General features: G+C 42.1%; 1 protein-coding gene across 3 annotated transcripts in view; it reads right to left on the reverse strand.

The window, feature by feature from the left end:
- Positions 1 to 20,848, reverse strand: part of LOC136586879 (solute carrier family 12 member 7-like) — a 203,860-nt gene that overhangs the window by 42,640 nt on the left and 140,372 nt on the right. For all 3 annotated transcript variants that reach the window (XM_066585148.1, XM_066585150.1, XM_066585149.1), the window contains exons 12-15: positions 15,963 to 16,137; positions 14,697 to 14,815; positions 9,268 to 9,366; positions 7,692 to 7,811 (exon numbers count right to left, since the gene is read on the reverse strand). In XM_066585148.1, the coding sequence (XP_066441245.1) occupies positions 7,692 to 7,811; positions 9,268 to 9,366; positions 14,697 to 14,815; positions 15,963 to 16,137 (513 nt within the window). The remainder of the gene's footprint in view (positions 1 to 7,691; positions 7,812 to 9,267; positions 9,367 to 14,696; positions 14,816 to 15,962; positions 16,138 to 20,848) is intronic.

The following is a 20,848-nucleotide window of genomic DNA, read 5'->3' on the forward strand; positions in this document are numbered from 1 at the left end:
TGTAAAAAAAAGCACAGGTGTTTGTGGCCCAATAGAAACCAATGGGCTTTTAGCATCACGTAATGTGCAGGCGACATATGCCCTTTTGAGTGAGCCCTTAGCCTGAGAAGGACCTGATCTAGTAATCAACTCAAGCACTGTTTGAAGGGACCGATCTGGGTCAGTCTGATTGAGATATAGTAATTGAGAATGCTTATTCGGTTATCTTCATTGACCCACCATGGGCTAATGGTCCCTCATTATTTATCTGGGTTCCTTACTGCCCTGAATGGATGTTCTCTAGATACACACATGCGCCATTTTTGTTGGGCGTGTGCTTGCTCATGTGTACCAGCGTGCAGTGACTCTCTTTACATAAGAGCGCTAGTGCGTGTAGTCTGACGAACAGTTCATGAATGCCAACATTTGTTTTGCCTCAGAGCGTTCGTGCATGCCTCCTGACCAGCATTTTGTGCATGCTGCCTCGTGGCTTATGTCGCGCCTCTATGTTTTAATGCTAGTACGTGCATTCTGACAAGTATTACATGCGCATCGCCATCAGTTATCTGCCATGCCTTCCAGAATGGTCGAGCCTCCTTCTACACTTATTGCTGATTGGGCTTTGTATCACACTCCTCTGATGGGATGTCCTCTATGGGCTAAATAAACTGCATAGCAGTAGACTATACCAGATAATCTGATTAATGCCATCAGTGCACCATCAGGGCTGTCGGCTCGTTTGTGATTTTCTGTCATGGTGTCCAGCAAAATGGATTCCATGTAGAACTTTTAAATCTGCCGTTTCTCTTAACTATTGGTTTATATCCTCTAGTGTGATCATTTTGTCACCAGGTTGGCTGACATCAGCAACCTGGGGAGTTATATCCTTATTTTAGTGAATCTTCGGCAAGCTGTCTCACTGGGTACTTGAGGGCATCTCTGAATTACTTTTATTTCTTTCATAGGATGCCTTTTTACGGTGTGGATCCTGTGGGTGATTTAAGGGTCTGAACATCTACTTTTCACCAGATCCCACCGTGTAATGTTTATTGGCACCAGGCTCCTGATAAACGAGGGTCCTCCTATGGAAACGTGTTGAGACTTTTTTTTGTCTTTTTGTATCACCAGCAATTCTAGTTACTTCTGATACTAGACTATTTGGATTTTAGATCTTTCATAGGGGACTATAAAACGGTCAGAACCTTTTTGATGACTAAAGATCTGAACTAGGAACGGTCAGAACCTACAGTAAATATTGATTGAGTATTATTAACCCATTTAGGACCAGACACTGTAAATATACGGCATCTGGTCCCAGGCTTAAAGCCCAGCCGTATGTAAAATTATGGCGGGTATTAAAGCCTCCTGTTCTGCAATCAAACAGAAGCAAAACGGTTTTTCAGCTGTTAGTAACAGCTGATAACTCGGAGGAGAAGGCAGGAGGGGTTTTTAACACTTTCTGTCTTCTCCTTCCCAGAGTACACAGTGCTCAATGAGCGCTGTGTACTAAAAAGTGAAAGTATAACTTCCACTATGGAAGCCTGTAGGTCATGTGACCACCGGGATTCCCTGCTATAGCAGAGCTGCAGGGTCATAGTAAACCCCGATCAGCTCTGCCAATGACTACTGTCACTACAGGGGATGCTTTTCCCTGTAACTGGGGCTCCTATGGATGCGACTCCTATGGATGCCCCAGCTACAGTTGGAAAGTGTCAAATAAAAAAAACAAACATGTGACTGTACCCCAGAGGTCTTATATGACGTCATAGAGACATGGATCGTAAAAAGAATAGTTACATAAATAAATGAAACAAAATTACAGAATAAAACAACAATATATACATAAGAAAGAAAATAACCCAGAGCCGTCGCCAACCAAAATCGTCGCTATATGCGCCCTGTAATCAAAAACATCTAAAACAAAATGAGGAACCCATTAACATACTTTATTTAAGCGTTAATATAGTAATTTAAAAAAAAAACTTTAAAAAAATAAATAAAACTTTTTTTTAAGCTTTTTACCCCCAATAAAACTAAAAAACAGGAAAAAAAATCAGCGAAAAAGATATTTAAAAAGTAGTCCTATATGTTGTGGGAAAAAAAACGCTGCAAAAATAATTTTGGTAGCGAAAGGAAAAAAAAATAAGGCAGTAAAACCACCACATGGGTAAAATCCCTAAAAAGTGTCCGGTCCTTAGGGGGTTAAGTGTACTATAAATAAGAGAGGCGTCGCTTTCAAAGTGGATTATAGATTCTGAATTATCAGAGAGAACTAAGAACTGTCAGAATCAATCCTAAATTGTAACTGGGAATTATCATCCTAGATCAGAGACTTGAGTAACTGTCCTTGGTTGTCGCCCCTCCCGTCACCACGCTGGTTTGGGAGAATTATTTGGAGCTTTCTTTTTAAACATCCAAGCATACAGATTCATTATAAACTGGTCAGACTGAACGTTTTGGCCCCAAATGCCTAAACTTAAGGAAATGGTTTCTTTTGACACGTCAAACTCTCCTTCCCCATATGATTGGAAGCATGGGACAATTCTCCTCTGATGGAGCAGTGGAAAATATACCATTGGCTCCACCCTGTCTGTGACAACTGTTCGTTGTGTTGGTCTTGCTTGTTCTGCAGCCCCAATTTTATACTTTAGTAATTAGGTTATTGTTTTAGAGTTTTTCTAAGGAAGGGCAGCAATAAACAATACATTAAAAAAGTGTGAAAAAGTTGCAAGGGGAAAAAAAAAGTACATAAATTTGGTATTTGTGTAATCGTACCGGCCTGCAGAATTAATTTAACATATTATTTATATTACATGGTGAAGACTGTTAAACACAGAAAACACTCAGGATTGCAGTTTTTGTTATTCTTGCCTATAGAAAAAAAATTGAATAAAAAGCAATCAAAATGTTATAAGTTCCCAAAAATTATATAACTAAGGACTAGAGTTCATCCCTCAAAAAAAAAGCCCCCATAGAGCTCAGACAATGGAAAAATAAAAAAAGGCTCTGGCTCTTGGAATGCAAAGACAAAAAAAGCAAATCTTTAAGCCCTTCCTGCTCCAGGACGTACATTACGTCCTGTGTCGTCAGGGTATGTATGAAGGGATATCGCGGGGCGACCTCTCTTCATACGGCAGGTGCATCAACTGTTTATTACAGCTGACACCTGCGGGAAATAGCCGCAATCAGGTGCGCGGCCGATCACGGCTATTAACCGTTTAAATGCCCTGAACGATGTACGGGGGTCCAGTACAGTCCCCTCGCGTGAGATCGCAGGGAGTCCTGCAGGTTTCATGGCTGCCGGGGGCCTTCTGAAAGGCCACAGGGCTGCCTTAGGAGACTGCCTATCAAGCCATCCCCGTGGGGTGGCTTGATAGACCACCTGTCAAATTACAGTATGACGTAATGCCATAGCATTACGTCATACTACAGGCGCGATAAAAGCATCGCATGTTGTAGTCCCCCAGGGGGGATTAAAAAGAAAGTGAAAATAAGAGCAATAAAGTTTTATCAATTGTAAAAAACTAAAAAAAGTAATAAAAGTTTCAATCACCCCCCTATTGCCATATCTATAATGAAAAAAACATAACTCATAAAAGAAAAATACATATTTGGTATCGCCACGTCCATAAAAGTCCGATCTATCAAAGCCACACATTATTTACCCCGCACGGTGAACATAGTCCGGAAAAAAAAAAGAACGCCAGAAATGCACTTTCAGTCACCCTGTCTCCCAGAAACAAATGCAATAAAAAGTGATCAAAAAGTCGTACATATTCCGAATTGGTACTAACGGAAAGTACAGGACATCCCGTGCATAATGAGCCATCGCTGAACTAAGTCGACGGAAAAATAAAAAAGTTATTGCGCGCAGAAGAGGACTGCAGAAATTAATTTAAAAAAATTAGGTGTCTTCAAAAAAAAAAAAAAAACTATACAAGTTTGGTATCGTAGCAATCGTATTGACCCATAGAATAAAGTCATCATGTCATTTTTATTGCAGTTTGTGCGCCGTAGAAACAAGACGCACTGAAAGATGGCGGAATGTCATTTTTTTTTTCATTTTACTCCACTTAGAATTTAAACGTTTTTCAGTACATTATATGGTACATTAAATAGCACTATTGAAAACTACAACTCGTCCCCGATGGATAAATAAAGAAGTTATGATTTTTTAAAAGGGGGGAGGAAAAAACGAAAATGGAAAAAAAGGGGCCACTGTATAAACGCTGTATCGCTGGAATCATACTGACCCAGGGAATAATGTTATCACATTATTTATTTTGCACACCGAATGCCGTAAAAAGGAAATCCAAAAAATAGCTGAATTTGTTTTTCTTCCCTAATCTCCCTGAAAAAATAATAAAAGTCATATAATACATTATATATACCCAAAAATGATGGCATTAACAAACATAACTTTCCTGCAAAACAAGCCCTCATACGGCTATGTTGATAGAAAAATGAAAACGTTATGGCTCCTGGAATGTGACGATGAAATAAAACCTGAAAAAACTAGCTGGTTCTAAGGCTTTGTCACTAAGGGGTTAATATCTTACCTGAAGAAAGGATATAGGCCTATAAGACTATTTGGGCACCTTTCCAGGTTTCAGGATGACTAGTATTAAGGCTTCAATCATTGACTGGAGAAGGAGCTCTGTGTGACATGCTTTCTCATACGAACGCATAAGGAGTTGGACTAAGGAGGAACTATCTATATGTCTTATAGATAAAGCCCGTCTGTACCGGGAGAGGTTGCATTCTGTAGGGTAGAAATAGCGTCCTCAATCCCCTGAATGGAAGCAGTACGTAACTTGTGGAAAATAGAGAAGGGAGCTGAAAATCAGCAATGGGATCTTTTACCTGTTGAGGTGAAGCATCTGAGGTAGCAGAATATAAGTTTTGGCGAAATTCCCCAAACTCACACAATATAGATTGGGGATTCGAAAGAGGAGTGGCTCACCTTAGCCAGATGAGCTAACAAAGCACCACATCCATTTCCCTGGTCATAAAATGTCAGACAGGTAAAAACAGTTTATTTGGGGCCACATCCTGAAGAGCAAAACCAGTACCGTTTGGTTTCTGAGGTAGAACACTGAATATAAAGTAATTCAGCCTCAGTGGTGGCTTTCTCGAGGGTTTCGATACTGGAGGAGAGACCTCGTTTCATTTCTCCTTTTGCCAAACGCCTTAAAGGCATCCCAAAGCGAGTAGTTGCTGGGCCCTGATCTACTGTGAATGCATCTCATTTCTTTAAAAAGTAGGACGCTGGTGGCCATAGAGTGGCCATGTATAACACTGGTCACTGACTGGTATCAGTGATACTAATATACTGAAAGCACCACAATCAGTAGTGAGGCGATAAATACCTACAGTCTTGATCTGAAGCCAAAACATAGCACTAGAGCTTCCCCTATAGATGCAGCGCCCAGTGGTAATAGACATATATATCAGTAAGAGGCGGGATCAATATCATCCCCACCACCAATCAGCTGTATGAGAAACAGAGGGATCAACCAATAAAGGCTCTGGAGTAATGTACATACATCACAGCAAAGACCAATAGGAGAAACCGTGTCTTTAGCCAATAGAGTAACACATAACATTCAGCCAATGGGAGACACACTGTGAAGGCACTCCCTGTGTTCATCAGCCGGAGTACACTCAGTGGATCAAAAGAGGGCCAACAGAATAAAAATCTCCACAAGGCCGGAATATAAATATAATTTGTGTTAGGATAGCCAGGACACTCATTTGCCTGCTTTAATGTGACAAAATAAAGGCTACCCCTCTCTAATACTTACTGGTTCACAGACGACAGACGAATATACGTGAAAACAATTTAGAAATATGCAAATTATATATATCCCCATTACTCTAAATAAAAGAGAAAGCGCATCTCAACGTATTAATACTCAACAGCATCAAATGTCAAAAACAGACATTTAAATAAAAGCCTCAAAAGCAAAGCCCCATTCCATCCCGAGGGTGTTCTGCTCTTCAGGCAACAGATCCATCTCGCCTCTTCTTTCAACAGGACAGTATCTAAGCTGCCCTTCCTCTGGCCCAAGCGGACCTGACGTATACCACAGAACCTCAAGCTACCAATGTTTCCACTATGTGCGTCATTCACGTGCCTGGATACAGGCGTTTCTGCTCTTGTTCTAATACCTCTTTGATACTTGGAGATCCGGTGTCTAAACTCCTGAATAGTCGTACTGACATAACTTTTAGGGCAAGGACACAACCGCTCTACTTCTGCAGTTTATGGAGTTTTTATGGCATATGTCGTGTTATCAATGAAATTTCTAGAAGAGGTTGTATTCATCACCACAGAGAAATAGTAACAATTCCCACATGGTCGCCAGCCTCCTGTCTGTCTTATAGCTCCCATTAAAAATAACTATGAACAAGCATGTCCTTTAACCCCTTCAGTGGTAGGTTTAGGTAGTCTTCAGCACATTTCAACACTGATTTTTAGCAGATTTTCCGGGCGTGCCACTAAAGGGGTTAAAATGGGGCCACGGCGGAAGGTGATGCTCAGCTAGGTATTAATAACTTCAGATATAGCCGAGTCAGGTAATAGAATAGGCCAATACCTGTAAGAGCCAGACTTGTCATAAGACTCTAAAGTACAGTTGGAAGGGCACTAGAAGAGTAACTTGAGGATTTACAGATCTGTCCATATGAGTAGCCATTGCCACATTGAAAAAAGAATAAGCGGTAAAGGTCTATGGTCATGGGCACCCGTAATAATAACATAAAATATAGAACAATGAAAATAGTTACCAAACAACCCACACCCTCCCAGCACCCCAAATACAAACTGACATAACAGGCACTCCTCCAAACAAGGGACTAAAGAAAGTCCGTTATCTGCACAAAAACACAGTGAAATGAGAAGATCCAAAAGATCAGTTGTATGACGAAGGAGTGGATAAGGGAGAAAAAAACGTGTTTACATAGAGCCGTGGACATCATTTGACCTAAACAAATGTATTGCAAGATCTCTACATCAATCAGGGAATAGTCATTATTCTCCATTACACTGGGGTAGGGGGAGCCTGAATTGCCACTTTGTCGAGCTTCCAGCCACAGAGACTTCCTCAGAGGTCCCAAAGATGCGCACTTGTCATCATCCCCCATGAGCAACTTGGAAGGATACATCATAGAATATTTGCAATTCAGCTCAGAGGTGTTTAACTTGTGAGAATTGTGCGCATTTGCTTTGGACTTAAAGTGAGAAATCAGGATAGACATGTACTTGAGTGTTATTGATTTGAATGGGCCACTGCTTTCCTATTACTATATTTGGTAAATATGGCCATAATGTTCTGTCATTTTTCAAATTTCTCCCCTTTTCTGTGATTTTTTTTCCCATATTAGTGTAGGTCCTCACAAGCAAATGAGGACCCTTGACGAGGGCTTGTGGGATTCCGTATTCTGGCCAAAATCTTAACTAATACCTTGTACATATCAGTATTTACCAATATATCTGTATTAGGCAGTTTGGCCTTACAGGCCGGAGGAGTCTGGGGTGTTTATGGTGCTCACAGGACTTGACAGGTCCCTTTAACTACCTAGAAAATCATATGGGGCAGTTAATTCACCCTTGAGAAAATGTAGCTCTTCAGTAGTATGAAGAGAACTTCCTGAAAAGTACATATTTTAGACAGTACAATAGGAAGGTAAAGCTTGTTTCACGGACTTACCCTCTATATTCAATATACTTATAAATACACCCTGCTATTAGCATAGCAACTAATGCATAATACCACGAACAAATGAACATCAGAGCAAGGCATAGGCTCATTCCCACAAATGAAAGGGTCCTGAAAACAAACAGAAAACCAATTAGTTGTAAGCGCAACGGGTTCAATCATACATTCATAAACTACAGCCAGCCAAATTACTTGGACTTTGTATAAAGCCACTGTGCTGAGCGGCAACAAAAGGCTGAAAAAGACACAACGCGGTCCAATGTCATCCTTCCTCAGTTTTTCACGAGGATATCGGGACAATTTTCAACAAGTGATCGATATTAGTTAAAATCTTAAAACACATTAATCATAGCAAGGAAACATTCTTTAAAAATGATAAGCTTAGAGGGAAGCGGTCCCGTCCCCACGTAAAGTTATGGTGCTGCTAGGGGAGGCGACAGGGAGCCCAGTGATTCTTTTATACCCCCCTGTTCCGCGATCCAGTGCTGTCACCCACCAAAGATCGCACAGTGCTCCAAAATCTGATTCTTTCCAGATTCCCATGCGTGCGCTCTCTCATAAACGTCTATGGGAGAGTACTTGTATGAGAACCTGAAAACAAAAAGCTGATTTTCGTGTGCCTCCTGATCTTCACTGAGTGACAGCATTGGATAACAGATGGAGGTGAGTATAAAAAACGCATCACCTGGCTGTCTGTCACCTCCCCTAAAAGTACCATAACTTAGTTTATATGGGGACATAACAGGTTCCCTTTAATATGAGCAAGTGTCCCAGCCCGACTGTAGATCTATTGTTTGGAACTCAAAGCATTATATACTGTGAGTTAATGTTAGTAGACCCATGGTCGATCTGGGGCACCGTCCGTAGTACAGACAAAAAAATGTGCCTAAGTAAGTTTGACGCATATTTTCTAAAGGATCAATGGTAGGCCATAAAAACGCCCCGCATCCTCAGGGGAATTCATATTGTGGGGAGTGCGATATGGGGGTCGGGATTCATGCACACATATCACGCTTGCTCATGTAAAGTATATGGTGAAGATTTGAAATCCATTTACAGGAAAAAAAATAGCAGTGACATGTCCCTTCTTGAATCAGAATCCACGTTGGGAAATCCGGATACGGAATAGCCCAAACAAAAAGCTAATTTGTGTGAAGATCTGCAGCAACTTTATGTGCAAATCAGTAGCAGAAAATCACGGCTGAGCTACAAATCATGGGACCGATCCATTTCATCTTTTTTGATGAGAGTTCCACCATGTGAACCAGGCCTAACATTATCTAATCAGCACTGACAGTGCTAGACTGTCTGACAAGAGAAATGGTAAGCCCAAGTTGTCAATTTATTCATAAATTTCTAGGATGAATAAGGAAGGGTACATTGCAGAGTTCTATAAAACATGACCTAAAATTAGCATTTTGTGGCGAATACATGTATTTACTAAAACAGACCTGTTAGGAGAGCCGTCAGGTCTCGTATTTGTCCTATAGGTAAAAGGGTAAAAACAGGGGGGAAAAAACAGAAGAAATTTGAAAATGGGAAAGGATACAGCCAAACATCCACTTACCAATGATAGTATTTAAACCGCGGTCTCCAATTGGGAGTTCTCAATAATGTTTGCAATGCACATGCCAGGTTAACAAACATGTAACACATCAGGAAAAACCTAGGGGCAAATAAAACATTTATGTAGAGAACAAACTTCATCAAGACTTTTGAATGCAATTTAATTACCAAAAGGGCTTTTTCCAAGTTTTTTTATTTTATTTGGTTTTTTTTTGTTTTTTGTTTTAAACACCACTGTGTTTGATCTCTGCGGTTTGTGATTAGCTGTAGCAGCCTTGACGCCCCATAAACAACTGCAGCCTGAAAACAAAGCTCCATAAGAGGAGAGGCGATGGATTTGCAGGGACCCTAGAAGATTGAGCATAGGCTTGTTCATCAATATAATTCTCAACCGATTGCCATCCGTATGATAAGCACATGCCCTATCCAAAGTAGCTAATGATTTGCTAACAGCAAAAGCCTCAAAACATTACTCCATGCTCCTCCTCTTAGGCCTCCACCTGACACATGTGATCATTTCCTCCTGCTATAAACTTCTCCTCCCTTGGCATCACAAACTTGGCCTCTCTTGGATCTTTTCGTACCTCAGTAACTGAACATTTAGTGTCTCCCACTCTCAGTCCACATCCTTGCCTCGCTATCTCCGTTTGTGTCCCCCAAGGCTCCGCACTAGGACCCCTATTCTTCTCCATCTACACTCATGTCTAGGACAGATCATACAGTCCTATGGCTTCCAGTACCACCTTTACGGTGATGACACTCAAATCTACCTCTCTTGCTTCTATTCCAGCCAGAATCCCAGAGTGTCTATGGGCTATATCCCCCTCCTCTCACTTCCTAAAATGTAACAAAAATTTAACTCATGGTCTTTCTCCCACCTCACTCTATACGCCCCTCAGTTCTACAAGTTTGCGGTCTCAGTGTTAGAATAGCCTCTGCCCTCTTCTCCAAACCGAACATACAAGCTACCTGACTTATCTACCTCTCCCCTCTGCAAATCCCTTCACTGGCTGCCTATTGCCAATAGAATCCAGCTTAAGTTATTATCCACGAACTGCAAGGCTGTCCACAACATATCATCTCCATACATCTCGGAATTAATATCCCGATAACTCCCACTCGTAACCTCTGGTCCTCGTAAGACTTCTTCCTCTACTCTCCCATAGTGTGCACCTCACAATCTTCTCCAGGATTTCTCTTCCACTATAGTTGGATCTCGCTACCCCTACACTTTGCCACCTGGGAAAACCTCAAAAAGGAAGGTAAAAACCCATGTCTTCAGACAAGCCTACAACCTACCATAACTCTGCTGCCACCGCAAGATGAACACCTTCCAATCTTCCTTATTGTCTCTTCCTTCTTACCCCGTACACTGTAAGCCCTCGTGGGCAGCGCCCTCTTCCTCTCTGCATCAATCTGCTAGGCATTTAGTGTGTAATGTAGTGCAATACAGTTTAACCCCTATTCTTCATTTGTGCAGCGCCTTGGAATTAACGGCACTTTAAAAATAAGTAATAATAATTAAACCCGGTTAAGCATCACATGACAATAAAGAGCGAAAACTAGGGCAAGCTTGCAAACACCACCAGCTGAGTATTGCAATAAGGTTTTACACAGGATTTATAACCCCAATTCCAAAAAAGTTGGGATACTGTGTAAAATATAAATGAATGAATGCAATGATTTGGAAATCTCATCTAACCATATTTTATACAAAATAGAGCATAGAACACATATGGGGGAGGTGATGTGTGTGTGGGGGGCGGGGGGGGGGGGCATTTGTCTCTTTCATTTAAAAAAATTAACTCATTTAGATATTGATGGCAGCCACACATCTCAAAAGGCTGGGGCAGAGTTAGCAAAAGGCTGGAAAAGTGGTTCCAATCAAAAACAGCTAAAGGATCAATTTCACATGACTGTGTATAAAACGTACATGTTTAGAGAGGCAGTCTCTCAGAAGCAAAGATGACCAGAACAATTTTGTGGAACAACTGTGGAACAATTCTAGAAAAATGTTTCTAGATGTAAAACTATGAAGACTTTGAATATCCCTCATCTACAGCACATATCATCATCAAAAGATTTAGAGAATCTGGAGAAATTCCTGTGCACAAGGGACAGGGCGTCACTGCATTAAAAACAGGCATGATTTTGTAATGCCCATCACTGCATTGGCTCAGAAATACTTCCAGGAATCACTGTCTATGTTACGCCTTACCGGCGCTGGAATGTTCAGATCCACAGCACACTTTCTTTGTAACGAATAATTAATTTAATCTTTATTATTACTTGACTATTTATTATCCTTGACAGATATTTGATAAACAAATGTGAATATAAACTCCATTCATCCAAAAGAAAGGCATACCTAGACCATAATAACGTATCAGTCTATCGTAGATGCCTTTCCAGCTGGGTCTGATGTGAACATACAGCATAAAAGCACAAAGTGAATGTGTAGGCACAGCTGCCCAGTCAGATTGCTGCCCGGAGCGTATAAAGGCAGTCTTCCTCTTTCAGACTAATGACTGTTCCCAAACTGGTCTGTACCAGAGCTCACTGGTCCAAATTTTACCTTAGACTAGCAGCCCTACAGCTCCATTGAGCTATCACTCCCTCCAGGAACTGCCTCTTTTAACTCCCCTTTTGCCACACCCAGGGTGTTAATCCTTTGGGTTTTTTTTGCAGGCATCAGAATGCCTGTTCAGCACTATATCTATATTACACTCAAGTTCGGCACTATGGAGCAATTCCAGCAACCTCATTGGTTCTGATTCACAATTCCAGCAACCTGATTGGTTGTTTCGCTTGTCTGATTCAACCTGATTGGTTGTTTGGGTTCCCTGATACAACCTGCTTGGTTGTTAGTGCCGAACTTGAGTGTAATATAGATATATGCCTCCTGTCTCCCTGTTCTGGCTCCGCCCGCTACTAATTAGGACTTCCTATAAGCCTAGCCCTGCCACTTCTTCTGTGAGTGATTATTGTGTTCCACCACCTTGATCAAGCTCCTCTTTCTCCAGCTACTCTACAAGCATACCGATACCTCCTGCTGCTGCTGAGCTTTGGCTAAGTTTCCATCTCATCCATTTGTACTGCATACCGATAACAACTTCCAGCTATTCTGACTACTCTCCAGTGACCGGCTTGGTTACTACACCTGCGGCTCCAATCCAGCATCGGTAAGATGCGACATGCAACTTCTGAGGCCTCTCTTCTAGTCTCTGCTTCAGCAGCTTCTCCTTCCTTCTCTTTGGTGTCTTTTACATCAGAGGATTTCTCAGCCTCAATCTGTTGTTTAGCACCTTTACTCTCGCTCACAGAGGTGATTTCTTCCCTCAAGACTTTTCCAGTTTTTACAAACTGTTCACCTGTAGCGTCCAGGTCACTTTGGCATATTTCACTGCATAGGACATTCATGCAAGAGTTTTGAGTCTCGCAATGTACGCCTATTAAGATATCTTACTGGCACATCTTAATGGGATGCCTGTAAAATACAGGGAACTGCAATACTATGGTATTGCGGTATACTGCAAGCGATCAAACAATTGTAAGCTCAAGTCTTCTTGAAGCAATAAAATATGGAAACCATGGAATCATAGAATGGTAGCGTTGGAAGGGACCTCCATGGTCACATCAGATCCAACGTGAACAATTTCTTTGCCATTCTAAAAAATTGAGTAGTAAATATTTTAATAAATCCCTTTCCTCATAAGGCTAGCTAAACAAAACATAAATTCCTATCACTGATACCATAAAAAAAAGTTCAGATCTATTAATATAATGGAGTATTAATCCCGCAAAGTGAATGTCATCCAAAAATAAAACCTAATGCCAAAACTTCCATTTTTGGTCACCCTTCTTTACTGCACATACTCTTGTGAGGAGTTGAAAGCTCTGCTGTTATTATGACAAAAGGATGATGATTAGATTAGCTGTATGTCAATGAAAGCTACGGGAAAGTCTTTGCAGATACTTTTATTAGAGGACAGCTGGACGGTTGATAATATGATATGGAAGTGGCTTGACAGCAGACATCACCAGTGGATTCACAGTTTGGCTGTTGGCTGAGGTGGCAGCACTTGGGGAACTCCAGTTTTCATGCTTAACCCTTCCAAGAGGAATACTAGTTTTACTGTAGGGTCCCCAAGCCATTACACACACAGATAGTCCCATTAATGTGGCTGCTGATGCTGCATTGGGATGAGACGCAGTACCTAATGGTGTGAACAGGTGCTTATCCAGAAACGCAGCAAAAGTCAGACCAATAACGAGGTCTAAGTAGAAATTCACGTCAGCCAGCAGGCAATAAAGAAGTCCAGTAAACAAGAACCGCGGTCAGGAGCACAGAGTTGTCAGAAGTCAAGCTTTGTCACAATGGCTAATGAGACCAATCGCTTAGGCAATCAACCATTTTTTGCCTTTCTCTGGATTAACATTTCAGGATAATCGGCTGATCTAGATGGACATTTGCCTTTTTTCAGCCTTACATACTATGTAACCTTGGGCATGGATGCCTAATATAGGCGGTGCACAGATAGCAGTGGAGCAGGACAATATATAGGAGGAACACTGGCCTTTGAAGAGATTGGGCAGGAGCGTGCACGAGCCCTACAGGCAAAAATCAAGGGGCAAGTAGAGGAAGGAGTAGGAGCACGGTGGGCACCACTCACATCTCTAAGAGCAGGTGCTATCCATATACTTTGAACATTGGCAGCCAGCCAGGTGAGTAACGCGAAGTGGTTTTAAACACATAGTTTTGTTGGTAAGGGTTCACTATAAAGTTTTGGGGAATATTAATAAAAATACAATTTTAATGAAGTAGTAAACATTGGTATTTTTTCCCTACGGCAATTGGAATTTATATTATTTGCCTTACCACCAACATAGAATCCATTATGTACTGTAAGTTCTACTGGAAGGGGGCATACTGCAAAGAGAATACTAGTCATATTATTTGAGCTAAGGCTAGTTTCACACTGCACTTCTGGCTGTGCCCCGCTCCCCATCTTGGGTTCTGTCTCACATGCTGAAATTGACTTTGAGACTAAACACCGTACGGATCCATCGCTTTTAAATATGTGAAACGGAAACCACTTAGTCTCCATTTCACAAGGTTTCCTTTCCAATAGGATAGAAAAGAGTAGTCGACCACGCGTTTCTATCCTAACAATCAGGAAAGGGGCGGAAACTGTATCACAGCGTTTACATATATTTTGTAACACTGCTTTTTCCTTATTGATACCTGATGAAACCTGAGGAAAATCATAGCAAAAAAACAGCAACATGTAAATAATGTTGGCTTTTTAAAATACATCATACTTGGCCACTTTAATTAGATTCTGAGAGAAGGAAGCTTCCATATGGGGAAGTTACTTCGGATATTTGGTAATTTGCTTTCACTTCATTAATAAAAATTTACATACTTACATTGAAAGAATAGGTGCAACACTATCCAAGGAAGCAATCAAGATCCCAATTTCACAAATGCCAGCAGTCAACAATAAAGCCCAGGTTGGTTCTCCATTGGCCTTTCCATGACCAAACACCTAGATAAAAAAATACAAAATCCTTAGTCCTAGTATTTATGCAGCAAAATCAATTCTTATGAGCCAATGCCCACGGCCGGATTTCTGCGTCGTTGCCCTGGAGCTGTTAGGTTCTATTGAACCTAATAGCTCAATGTTCACGCTGCAGAATTCCACTGCGGAATTCTGCAACGTGAAATAAACCGTGGCATGTTCTAAATGCCGCAGGAATACATGTGGTCGGCTTCCATTGACTACAATGGAAGCTGGCCATCATGCTATACTTCCGCTGTAGTACAGCGGAAGTATCGCGTGAATATGCAGCCCTGCCCACCGCATCATCTGACACTGCCGGCGCGTCATACGGTGTACTGTGCATGCGCGCTGGCCCTCCACGCGGGACGCGTACAGAGGATCCGGAGTGGTAAGTATAACAGTTTTGGGGGGTGCTGTGGTGGACTCCGCTGTGATATTCCGCTGGCAGAGTCCGTAACGGCCATGGGCATGAGTCCTTATGGATGAACAATAGTGTATTCAATGGAAATTGTATAAACAAACAGGTAAAGTTTTGATCAAAGTTCCCCTTATTGCTGTACTTTGATGAAACTAGCACAAGTTAAAGGAGTTGTCCAGTTGCAAATTATTGATGGCCTATACTTAGGCCATCTTAGTAGATTGATTGCCCATAAAAGTCTATTGAGAGGGAAATAAGCAAAGGCACCAGGTGAGAAAGGAGCAGAGAGAAATGCAGAGATGCTGCGGCAACCAATAGTAAGTGTTTTACTGCGTCATAGCTACTGGATTCAGATTACACTGCTCAACAATTGCCTATGTCTTCCATGCTGCTGACTCTTCTCTCTCTCATATGAGACACAGTGATAGGGCAGAAGGATCTCCTCTACTTTCTGTTATAGCAGCTAGTCTTCACTGACCAGCTCAGGGAAAACTGAGAATTAGAGAAGGAGGATTGCAGAGGGGAAATCTGCTGAAAATTGCATTATATGGGTTATACAATGATGAGAAATAGCACTTCTACTCATGTACATACAAGACTGTTTATTCTGAAAAGTCTTCGGACATTACCAGCTTGCTTTAAAATACTACAGAAACACTTTATTTATATTATATTCGCTATTGTTAAGGTTTATAGAGTTCATTCTTATGCTACCTGAAGAAAAGGCACGATTCCATCTCTTGCAATGGCTTGCAGCAAACGTGGAGCGCCAGTCAAGCTTTGGAGTCCGGCACCACAAGTAGAGAAGAAGGATCCAATAACAATCACCCAAGGAGATGGCCAGGCCAACGTACCTATTACAAGTTGGCCACTGACTGCTTCGCCAAACCTGCCATTAAAACATAGGTTATAAGGTCAATGAAGTCATAAAACATCAAATTCATAAACATTAAAATGGCTTCAAATATAAATTAATCAAAGACTGCATGAAAAGAAAGGAGTTCAATCAGGCAAGGACTAGACTCATACACATGCCCAGCTTAGTTACTCTGGGTAAATTTGGAATTTAACCCTTTAAAGGGGATTGTCCCATTTCAGCAGGATAGTGATGAATCTTGAGATATCATCGCCACATGAACGTAAGCCTCATTTACACGGGATGAATGTCGGGCAAACAACGCCCGACAATCATCCCTGTGTGTTCTCGCTCCTGTGCTGCTGTGCAGGAGCAAGTATTGTTGGCTCGCAGCAGGGCGACTGGGGGAGATTTCTCTTCTCACGTTACCCCGCCCCTCTCCATTCACCTAACACAGCGGCTGTTTGCAGACCGCTCAGCATCTTGGTAACTCTTCTCTTAACTTGCTCCAGTTTGTTTATGTCTTTATTGAAGTTGATGCCCAGAACTGGACACAGTATTCCAGATGAGGATTGACTAAGGAAAAGTAGAGGGGGATAATGACCTCATGTGATCTAGACTCTATGCTTCTCTTAATACATCCCAGAGTTGTGTGCGCCTTTTCCGCTGCTGCATCACACTGTTGACTCATGTTCAGTCTGTGATCTATTAGTATATCCAAGTCTTTTCCACATGTGCTGCTGCTTAGCCCAGTTCCTCCCATTCTGTATGTGCTTTTTTCATTTTTCTTTTTTTTTTTGCCTTTTATTATCTTGTATCTAATTTGAGGGTCCAAAATGCCTTTCTTTTAAAGGACTTTCTTCTTCATATTGGATCCCCCTGTTTGTCCCGTGTTCAGAAACATACCCATTGTAGCACCAATCTGCTTACAGGACACATGACTAGGCCTGTAATGGAGGGAACACCAGTTGGCTTTCAGGGCACAACTGAATAAATTCCAGGCCCCATTGCTTACTTGTTGAGCTATCAAGCTGCCAAAAGGATAGAACGCCCTCCATTTTAAAATCTAGACCCCTTAGCCCATTTATCTGGGTATGCACTGAGCATTAAGACCCCAGTTTAAAAAAAAAAAAACTATTATAAAGCAAGTGAAAAAAAATAATAAAAAACTGACATTTATGAAAAAAAATTATGACAGTTTCCTTTCTTCCAAGCAGGGAAAACTGGGGAGACGCACACTTAATTTTATAGCACTAGTCCTTCTGTGCTCTGCAATACCCCCATTGTAGCCCCAATCTGCTTATAGGACACATGGATCGGCCTATAATGGAGGGAACACCCTTTAGATTTCAGGGCACAACTGAATAAATTCCAGGCCCCATTGCTCACGCATTGTGCAGAAAAAAAAATTTCACTCCCTAAAAATGCCCCCACCTGCACCATTTTGGCATTTTCTAAATCTTAGATAAAAGCAATAATGTAAAACTATGTGGTTTGTCCGAAGACAGGGGTAATTACAGAGGCTGGTTGGGATGGGCGCATGGGGCAATAAACCGGGCATCCCTCCTCCTCCTCCCATTTTTGGGAAATGTTTCCTGACCTCAGCGGCAGGGATGGGGTGTAAAAAGTGGCGCTCTTTGTAGCTTCGTAAGCTTGCTGAGGTGCGGCAGTCTCACACAGAAGGCGCTCAACAAGCTTCTGCTAGAACTGCATGAAGGCGAGCGTTCCCGGGGCTCCTTGTAAAATACGTATTACAGGCAGCGGTCTCAATAATGTCGGGCTCACACGGTCGTATGTGGAATTCGCTTGCGGAGGCCCACAGAGGATCCCAGCTGTGAGCCCGGCCGTGGCGCTGAGTACGGCGACGTAATGTATTGCGCATAACTGCGTGCTCACACAGGCGGTCATGCACAGTACACCTTTTTTGGTTTATATTTCCTGCGCCGCTGTTTAGCGATGACGCAGATGCCCGCTGCCCATATACAATGTAGTTGCGAATGGGCTGCTGGTATATCCTCAACCAAAGAGCACAATGGGTTCTAAGTCGTAGATATCCGTGGTAAAATAGAACATTCTGCGTTTTATTTTCTGCGAATGGATTATTTAGTTCCGACCCGCCAATGTGAGCGGAATTGTGTAATCCAATGCATTTGATTGATCCGCATATTACCGCGAATCTAAAGCATGTGGAATCCGCAATTTTATATCTGGTCGTGTGAGACCGGCCTAACTGGTATAGCACTACTTTTTTTATACCACTGGATAATGGCGATCACGTGACCAGGATCGCTCAACGAGGCCTCCAGTTACTGCTTCAAGCTCTTGGCTACCTTTGGCAGCCAGAAGCAAGGAAATTTTATATTTGCCAGGCCAACCCTGTGCGTGTCCGCTATTGTGTAAGCGAGCGCATGCGCAGAAGCCGGAGAAGGTCCGTGGAAGATGATAAAATTGTGGTTCAAATGCAGAGGCCTATGGTAAGACGTTTCATCTCCCCTCACTGATTGCATGGGTAAGGGGAGATTAAACCTCAACTTTTTAAAGAAAAATAAATGAACTTTTACGTGATCGCCTTCTGTGCTTGCGTACGCCATTTTGCCGATGGACACATGAGCAGAAGCTGGGGGAAGTCCGTGGATAATCCTGTTGGGGGACATTGCTGGAGGCCTTAGGTAAGTGATTTCACCTCCCCTCAGGGAGCTGATCCACGATTTTTACATTTCCTATATTTTTTATAACTATTTTTTTTTTAGGAGATTTGAATTTGTGATTGTTTGGTCGCTTATACACTATACTGCAATACCATAGTATTGCATTATACTGCATTCTCACAAGCATTCACTGGCATGTCTTAACCAGTGATCATACATAATAGACCTGGAGGCCTTCAGAAGTACCTTGGCTGCCATGGTACCCAGTGCTCTGGAGACATCACAATCCAGGTGGCTACATTTAAATGCAGTTCTCAGAATTGACAGTGGCATTTAAAGGGTTAACGCCTATGATGATGAGCCATCTCTGATTGCAGCTGTTGCAGGTGGATATTGGCTGTGAAAGACAGACGACACTTGCCATGTATGGAATAGGTTCAGCTTCCAAACCCGCTCCACATAAAGACAAAAGACCCCCAACGTGTGCCATACATGTGCAGCACGCGTCAGAAAGGGGTTAAATATGCAGCCTAGTTTGGTACTAAAGGATGTAGTCATTTTTTGGATTTTTTTCATCTCTGCTTTATAAAAGGCGAAACTTTTTTTCTTCTTCTTTATTGGCATCGCCATAGTGGGGCTTCTTTGTTGTGAGGCGAACTGTAATTTTTATTGGTACCCTTTTTCGTATAACTATAATGTATATACAATTTAATTTTTAAAAAAGCACAGCAATCCTGTAAATGTCTGAGTTTTGTTCACAGCGCTCACCATGCAGTATGAATGACACTTATTTCTGCAGGTGGGTGTGATTATTTACATATTTTTAGGTTTTTCTGCTTAGTAAGAACCCCGTCTTTGGAAAAAAAAATTATTTTATTGTTACATTTAAAAAACCCATAACTTTTATATTCGCATCTGGGGAGCTGTGCTAACTCTTATTGTATTTTTGGAAGGCAGAAGGGGCTGGGTTTTTTTTGTTTGTTTTTTTTAGTGTTCACCATGCAGGTAAGTAAAGTTAAAAAAAAATTTTTTAATGAAAAAAGTGAATAAATGCGCAAAACCCACTTTTTCCCCCCGTATTAATTTTACCTGAATGTGATTGATTGGATAACGCAATACATAGGTTATTTGTCTATTCATGACCGTGTAGAGGCTACAGTGATGCTCTATCATTTTGTAATATTATTACATTGTAAGGAGGAACAAATGGGGAATTATTACTGTATGGGAGTCCAAGAAGGGCATTATTACAGTTGTGTACAGAGGAGGTATTATCTCCTCTGCTGGGCATCACAGGGGAATTATTAATGTAAGGGGGCACTATTACTTTAGGGAGGTACTGAGGTAAGCATTGGGGGTGGTGGTCAGGTTGGAGAGAGTGCGCAGAGGTAAGTCATGGCTGGAAAACGTCTTCAAGCCAATCTGCACCTGGATAGTGAAGAAAATGGAAAGTTGATGACTCGAATCAGAGGAGGCCTCTGCGATCCCTGGAGATAACTGCATTGTAATCAGGATTAGAGTTGAGCGAATGTACTCTGCCGAGCTTAAAGGGGTTCTGTCATTAAAAACAAAAAATTTTATACTTACCTATTGCTCCCCAGGCAGCCTGCTTACCTCTTCTTCTTATCCCAAATCTTCTCCTGGAGCCGCTTGTCAATTCGGTCACGTGACCTCCAGCACCCGATTTTCTTCCATCCGGTCAAAAAGCGTACACTGCCTACCTTCCGCTTCCTTCAGGTCAATGTACGCATACGTCACTAGTGACGTGTGCGTACATTGTCTTGTGAGGAAGCGCGGAATGAAGGTAGCCGCGCGAGACAACGGCACGACTGCGCACGCGCGAGACAGCGGCACACGACTGCGCATGCGCGAGTCTGCGGCGCGCTCGCGCTCGCCTGGGACCGCGGCACACGACTGCGCATGCGCGAGTCTGCGGCGCGCTCGCGCTCGCCTGGGAGCACGTTACACGTGCACACTCTCTGCCAATAGAAATGTATCCCTGACACTGTTGTCAGGCAGAATACATTTCTATTAGCCAATGGAAATGCAAGCTTCTGCTGCCTCTCGGCCAATAGAAATGTATCCCTGACACTGTT

The sequence above is a fragment of the Eleutherodactylus coqui genome, chromosome 12, assembly GCF_035609145.1.
Source record: "Eleutherodactylus coqui strain aEleCoq1 chromosome 12, aEleCoq1.hap1, whole genome shotgun sequence".
Lineage (NCBI taxonomy): Eukaryota > Metazoa > Chordata > Amphibia > Anura > Eleutherodactylidae > Eleutherodactylus > Eleutherodactylus coqui.